Raw genomic sequence first — 7,764 nt, forward strand, 5'->3', positions numbered from 1 at the left:
AACGTATAATAATAACATTGTAAATCAAACAAATATCTATAGATTAAGAATTGTAAGTGTAAAAATTAATGTAACTTTGTACATCCAATCAAATGATCGCCATATCACCTAAAACAACTTGTTTCAAGAAAACTAGTTTAAAGTTGTTTTTAATAGGTTTATACTTTGTATAAGCTTTCGTTGTCACAATAAGATTCATTCATAATTATAATAAAATTCCGTAAAATATAAAGGGGTGATTTTGGGATGGTATCCAAAATTTTGTTAATGTGTAATGTAGTCCATTATTGTCTTACGTAGTACTTCTATTTATTTGCAATTTGTAGCTCTCTTACTCTCTAGAGTTTTGTACAAGATGTCATGTTGATATACTTTTATAACTTTTATTCTAATCAAACCCAACACTTACGTTTTACCCTATTTTATACATTAATAATTTGAAACGGACAAAGTACTTGATAGTTTAATATACTAATCTAAGTTGAGGTGTCAAAATCTAACTCGATCGACCTAAATCAAATCCGACCTGAAAAATATTCTATTCAACACATGAACAAAATAATTTTATTAATTTAGTACAGTATGATTGAAGTTTAAAATTAAATCGAATCATTTCGAACAACCGAATTAACGCCTCTAAATCCAAGTGGTGGGATTCCACATTCCACAAAGATCAAAAAAAGGCCCCACACAATGCCAACGTAGAAAGATTACCTGCCATTTCAATCGGTTTCTATAAACACCTTCACACCGCTACTTCATTCTACTCCCTTCTCTTTTTCTGGTTGCCTCCTCTAATTTCCTATGAATCAGACAAATTTCCTGTGAAATTATTCTTTAAAATTCCAAAAAGATAAAACCTTTTTCTCTGTTTTTCTTTCCACTTTTTGGGTTTTTCAGCAATCCACAAATGGCACTTTTTAATCGAGGTCGCAGATTTTTCAAGTTCAGGATTCCATGTTTCCTGAAAAATTAGTATAAACCCACAAAACCCTTTTGAATTTTGACCTTAAATTCTTGTAATTTAAAAAAAAAATTCGTATTTTATAACCTGGGTTCTTTGAATTTTATGGCTTTGATTCATAAAATCAGTGCTAATAGCTACAATTACTCACCTTCAGTAGTAGAAATGGCGAGAAATTTGCTAAGAATTAATTATTCTACGCTTTTCTGGTTGTGGTTGGGCGTTTTCTTCTTTGAATTTCATGAAGGAAAACCCCGGATTTTCTAGTGTTTTCTCACTTTATTTTTCTTATTAAAATTCCACTGAAAGTTAATTAGATACATATATAAATACTTAGCAATTAAAAGTTAGTTAAAATTGTTTGATATATAATCATGTACAATATGAGAATTAAGACTCAAAGTGGAGGAGCAAATTCTCATATGAAGTATGTTGAAGTAGATCCATCTGGTCGTTATGGACGTGTAAGTTTCTCATTTTTCCAATTTATTGTAATTTATTTCTGAGTAATTTGTGATTTATTATGTTAATTAGTCATATTGCATGTAATTGATGTTTGCACTTGATTCTTTGTAGAATTGGAACTATTTGTTTGATGTGTCTTGTTATGTTATGTTATTGGTTTGGATTATGATCTTGTGTTTTGTTCGATAAAGTAGAGGTGGCAAAAGAGTTGTTTGCCAGAGATAGAGTTAATTTTATAGGAAATTATTAGTTTTATTTATTTTTTTTCCTCTATTTTGGGGGGGATTGATTCTTGTATGGTATCCTTATTACCATATCTTACCTTGTTCTTTGTTAAGTTTCGTAAAATCGAAAGAGGGAAGTGATTAGAACTTTGTGAATTGGATGAAAATGGGAAGTGAGTAGAACTTTATGGAACGGAGGGAGTATATTTCTTGACTTAAATATTCTTTCTTAGAGACAACTTGAAGTAGGTAATGAGTTTGACTTTGAGAAGATGATATGATGTATGGCTTACCATGGTTGGTGCAAGTGAGCTAACATTACAAGTTGGGATGTTAGTATCAGACTTTTTTTTAGCTTAATACAAGTTTTTTTTTTTTTTTTTTTATTTTTTTTTTTTTTTAAATAGGGGCTAAAACCGTATTATATATTCCTATTATGCCTTGAAGTCGCAATCGTCAATAAAATGTGTATATAGTTGTTTGTTTGTTTGTTTTGCTGATATGGGATTAAATTATAACAAGGCTATTCTGGAATGAATAATTTTGTACCAGTGCTGGTTATACATAGCAATGATACGGTGCTGCTATACTATTGATGTGGATCTATATGGTTTCTTATTGCTATCAATAAGTGGTGTATTGAGGAATCAACTAGCATGATTAAACCACAAATCTTTGCGATAGCATGTCAATCTTACCTTATTTATCGTCACCAACCAGCAGCATTTTATATTAGTATCACATGTATTGGTGGAAAGTTGGTTATTGTTGTAATAGAAGAACCCTTCCATTGTACTACCTTTGTTTCTCAATAGATACGTCATCTTAACTTCTTACGTTATTCCTACACTATGTATAACAATAAATTTCATTATTGTAGAGTTTATTTCAATGTATATGTGCATAATATAAATTTATTACTCCGTATAATTTTTATCAAAGCATAATTAAAGATGTTAATGCTCAAAGTAGTGTGTTGGCAAACGTGTCCCCTTAAAGTGATGTTTCTATTGAGAAACAAAGGTAGTATGTATCTTTATGTTTCACAACTGCACTTTGAATGTCAATTATGCAGTATGGTCATCTTGTGTTAATTGAGGGAAGTGAAAGTGATTATAATTTTGTTCTGCTTGATTCATTGTGTACTTGTCATAGATGGATCCTTGGTGGGAGTCTGGGAGAGGTGGGTATTTCATTGCTAATTCTGTTGTGTGTGACTGATAAGTTATGCTGACAATCTTTGTATGCAAAGCTATAAATCATACAATTGGTAGCTGTTATTGGTTGGTTAACTGATATGAGAAGTTTGGTTGTCAAAAATCTGGCAGTTTAAAGACATTCTTGGCAAAGGAGCCATGAAGAGTGTCTATAGAGCATTTGATGAGGTGCTTGGAATGGAGGTAGCATGGAGCCAAGTGATGCTAAATGACGTTCTTCGTTCTCCGGATGAACTGCAACGACTCTACTCTGAAGTTCATCTACTGAAGAACCTTAATCATGATTCTATCATACAATTTTACAACTCGTGGATTGATATTGATCGGAGAACCTTCAACTTCATAACTGAAATGTTCACCTCAGGCACTTTGAGAGAGTAATCACTAACTCTTTTCTTCGATTAATACTTGGATCTGTAGTATGAATTTCTTTTTATTTAGTTGTTCTCAATCGCTTTCCAATACCTTTTTTAGGCTTGTGCATGTGAAATAATCATTGAAGTGTACACAATAAGATAATATTTTTGAGATTAAGGAAAACTTAACTGATTCTGACAAGTAGCATTACATTCACACTACTTAAGATAAGTGATTTACAATGGTGTTTTTACTTGACCAAACAAGTGTCTCAAAAATGGCATTTCTACTTAATTAATCTCATGTGTTAAATTACTAAAAATATTCTTCTGGCATCTTAGTGTTTTTAGATTCTTCAAATATTTATGACATCAGAAAGAATTTAGGCTACAATGAGATTAAGAATAATTATATAAATTAGTAATTTGATCAAGCATACTATGATAGATACTAACCCATTCAAATCCACATCTTATATTATTGGATACCATTAATATCTAAAGCCTAAAGTCCAAAAATTAATGCCTTGTGTTGTGGCACTTTGATCACAGATATAGGCAGAAGTATCAGCAAGTTGATATTCGAGCTATCAAGAATTGGGCCCGTCAAATCCTCCGTGGTCTCATCTATCTGCACAGTCATGATCCTCCGGTGATACATAGGGATCTCAAGTGTGACAACATTTTTGTTAACGGCCATCTTGGACTGGTGAAGATTGGTGATTTGGGGTTAGCAGCTATTCTTCGCTCAAAACATGCCCACAGTGTTATAGGTCAATCTCCTGCTCATATATGTTATAACTAGCTCTGACACATGTATACAATTGGAGGGCTTTTAGGGAAGACTGTGAATGGAACTTGAACCTTTCACTTGGCTTTAGTCATCCTCTGTCTTAAGGATACTTCTGATTTTGAATTTATATGAATTTAGACTAAGTTACTCAGAGGCTGTAAGCTGAGCAGACAACACTCGCAGTTGTTTTATTAATTAGCTTTGCAATTGCTGTGGCCCACCGTTGTTTTATTCATTTTGCAAATCTGCCATCTATCCAAATCTGTGTGTTTTGAATGTAGGATTTTATCAAACCTGTTAAGCTTTAATTTTAATTGATTTACTCAAACTAATGCAAAGTGCGAAGTATAATATTTCTGACTACGCTTCTATTCTTTGTTATGTTTTAAATGACATCTTTATACTACACTTCTTTTGCTAGTAATTCTGTGGACTTTATGGCGTACCTCACTGAATTGTTTATAATTATATTTGACAGGGACTCCAGAATTCATGGCACCAGAACTATATGAGGAGAAATATAATGAGCTTGTAGATGTATATTCTTTTGGAATGTGTGTCTTAGAGATGCTTACTTCTGAATATCCCTATAGCGAATGCTCAAACCCAGCCCAAATCTACAAGAAGGTGACATCGGTGAGTTTTCATGAGGGCTTTTCTATTGTATTTCTATATTTATTTTCCACTCTGACCCATTCCCTTATTGAATATTCCAGGGAAAGAAGCCTGAAGCTTTTTACCGCATCCAAAATATTGAAGCCCAGCAGTTTGTTAGAAAATGTTTGGAAACTGTTTCAAAGAGGTTATCAGCCCATGAGCTACTGTTGGATCCATTTCTGGCGCCTGATGAGGATCTCATGCCCGTGCCGGAACAACCTCTTCAAATATACTCCCCAAAGGGTGTTTTAGTTGATATGCCTTTTCTGCTTGATAAACCTATTAGGAGTACTGACATGACAATCACTGGAACTGTGAATCCAGAAGATAGTACCCTTTTCCTCAAGGTGCAAATCTCTGACAAAGATGGTATGTTTTTATCTATCTTTATACTTCTCCTTGTTCAGTCCTTTTTCTATTGGGCATGGCTCCAACTATTCTTAGAGCCTGCCAATTAGTTAACCATAAGACATATTTTAGTTTACGGCTGAATATCAAGACAATCTTGTTTAAAATGCTTAAATATCTTGGAATGGTTGTGGGTATCTTACAATTTACACTGTAATTTTAGGGCACATTAAACAATGCTGGTAGTCAAATTTCATATTATGATCTGCCATGCCTAATATATATTGTTGTTCTCTATCCAATCTTGTACTGTGGCTAGTTGTCTATTACTTCAATATCTTTGTTAAAAATTCTAACACACGCTATTGGTGTTTTGCTTGTACTGCACTGTAAAGGTTCTGTAAGGTTTATTCACTTCCCATTTGACATCATTAATGACACGGAAATGGAAGTTGCTACTGAGATGGTGAGGGAACTGGATATAACTGACTGGGAGCCGCATGAGATTGCTGATATGATCGAGGAGGAGATATCCTCTTTAGTTCCAGGATGGAAAGATTTAGATTCACCCAAAAGCCAGCAACAACACAGTTTTGACTATAATGATGATGATGAAAATGGCCCTCCCTTCCCGTCTTCTTGTTCACCTTCCCATGGGTCTCCCATTGGTTCCTCCAAGTCATGTGAAGTACTTTGCTCTCGTGAGATTCCTTTGAACGTAAATCATGATTGGCTTGAAGGTACATATATAAGCTCCTATCAAGATACAATATTTTTACTCACTTTGTTTCAAAATAGATACAACACTTAGACTTCCGCAGTTACCTATGCATAACTTAACTATTAATATCTTTAATTATATATGGGAAATATTAATAAACACTGAGGATATTTCAAAATTATAAATTGAGACTAATCCAACTACAGTTTACATGAATATATGTATGGTCAAATTGAGTAAATGGATAGTCCAAAAGTCAAATTTTATTTTGAAAGGAGGAAGTATAACTAGACTTAAAGAGTTTGGTGAGAGTAATGCTTCTTGTGCGCATTTGTATTATTGATTCATATTTGGGATTTTCTCTAGTATCAATGAAGCTGTAATTTATTGTAAACTAAATATACACGATTGATTGAATGACCAATTGACAATTAAGGGTTGTTATTGGCTCTCCTAAGATTATGCTGTAAAACAAGTCTAATTGTTTTGTTTAGTGTCTAAATAGCTCTGGTGAGCTGGTGAATTAAATAGAATTTGTAGAAAGTAAACTTGCCCAAATCTTTAAGCTGTACCTCTTTCTTCTTCCCACTCTAAATTTCCATATCTAATAACAGTCCATTTTTTAAGAATTAGGCTTGAGATGCCCATGTTATGTGCATCAAATCCTAAAAATAGTAGTAGCAGTACTGTGGGAAAGTTCATAATTTAAGTTGAACTAATTTGTAGATTGGCATTATATTTTGGGACGTGCTGTCCCAAGTTAGAAATGTGGTCTTATTGAAGTGGAACAGAGAGAATAATATGTATGTACTTAGGAGGATTAGTGTTTTCTCAGGGGGTAATTGTACTTGTGTAAATTCTTTTTGGTTACAGGACATTTGGTTAATGCTGAAGATGCATATTCAGAAAGCTCGTGTAGCTCAAGCTCTTGCTCTGATTTTGAGTACACTTCACTGAAGAGTCCAGAAGTAAGGGATGTCATTTCGGATTTGAAAGTAGAGGAGTGTTCTAGGTTTTGTCCTCGTGAGAGCACGACTTTCAAGTGTGATGAGAAATACAATGGATTATCTGGTACCCTCAAGAGTATGAGCTCAAGTGGGCAGAAGAAATTTAGCAGGATACGTTCGTTCATGGACATCCGTAGCCAGTTGCTGAACCGGGCCTTGATGCAGTCCCTGAACAAGCGACGTGCAGCCAAGACCGTTGGTGCTGTGGAAAATATCGGGTTCCATGATCCTTGCTGACCTTTTCTAGGAGGGGGATGCTTTATGGTATTAACTTGTGGTGTTTCCATTTCCTAAATACTTGAACTCCTTTGGAAATTGTAAACTATTGAGTGTAATTTGCCACGTCCAACCAAACGAGTAAACTCATATATAAATTTGGTTTGTTATCTTTTATGCTAGATTGCCCTTTACCCTCAAGAAATACGAAAAACCTCAAATAGTGTGGACTGAGGAGTGAGGGCCTGCATTCTGTATTAAAAAAGAATGAAATAGCTAATCTTTGTAAATAATGGCAGGAATAATCACCGGAATACCGGATGTTACCAAAAAAAAGTTATGTTAGTAACCTTTACATATATTGGTTGATCAATATATATTAAGTTTACAATTGATGTACAATATTTATTATAAGCCCGTTTTATATAAAAAAAATTGTATATTTAAAATTTTCGGTAAGAGAGATAGAGTACATAGTTACACTTTTATGCTAGCTTTTAATTTTCCAAGTTGAATGGGCATAATTGTAAAATCATCCTCACATTATAAATTTCACACTTGATTTGTAAGTTGCATTTCCCTCTTCTTCATCTTCACATTTAGTTGCAAGAAGCCACATCAAAATAGTTTGTTATGGCAAAATTTGTAACTTTTTCTAAAGTTTATCTTGCTATTAATGGAGTTTTTTGCATTTTGGAGTTTTTGATTGTTTCAATATCGTAATTCATTCAATGATGATTTCACTGTGACTTAATTGTTCGATTGCAATTTTTGATCGGAGAAATTGATAGATATT

At 33.5% G+C, this 7,764-nt stretch overlaps 1 protein-coding gene across 1 annotated transcript; it reads left to right on the plus strand.

Annotated features, from left to right (window-relative positions):
- Positions 1 to 749: 749 nt before the first annotated feature.
- LOC145570648 (putative serine/threonine-protein kinase WNK5) lies at positions 750 to 7,143 on the plus strand. Its single transcript, XM_081629783.1, has 7 exons — positions 750 to 1,428; positions 2,982 to 3,247; positions 3,779 to 3,999; positions 4,498 to 4,655; positions 4,736 to 5,045; positions 5,420 to 5,764; positions 6,619 to 7,143. Exons 1-7 carry the CDS (start codon positions 1,339 to 1,341, stop codon positions 6,987 to 6,989), a joined length of 1,761 nt encoding a protein of 586 aa, XP_081485909.1. The 5' UTR covers positions 750 to 1,338; the 3' UTR covers positions 6,990 to 7,143.
- Positions 7,144 to 7,764: the final 621 nt, after the last annotated feature.

This window comes from Chenopodium album, chromosome 12 (assembly GCF_948465745.1).
Source record: "Chenopodium album chromosome 12, dcCheAlbu1.1, whole genome shotgun sequence".
Taxonomy (NCBI): domain Eukaryota; kingdom Viridiplantae; phylum Streptophyta; class Magnoliopsida; order Caryophyllales; family Amaranthaceae; genus Chenopodium; species Chenopodium album.

What these genes read in the sequence shown, in the direction of transcription:
- LOC145570648 (XM_081629783.1), top strand. Translation starts at nt 1,339, where the DNA reads ATGTACAATATGAGAATTAAGACTCAAAGTGGAGGAGCAAATTCTCAT. An exon ending in TCTACAAGAAGGTGACATCG is followed by an intron (nt 4,656 to 4,735) that starts GTGAGTTTTCAT and finishes TGAATATTCCAG; the next exon opens with GGAAAGAAGCCTGAAGCTTT. An exon ending in AAATCATGATTGGCTTGAAG is followed by an intron (nt 5,765 to 6,618) that starts GTACATATATAA and finishes TTTTGGTTACAG; the next exon opens with GACATTTGGTTAATGCTGAA.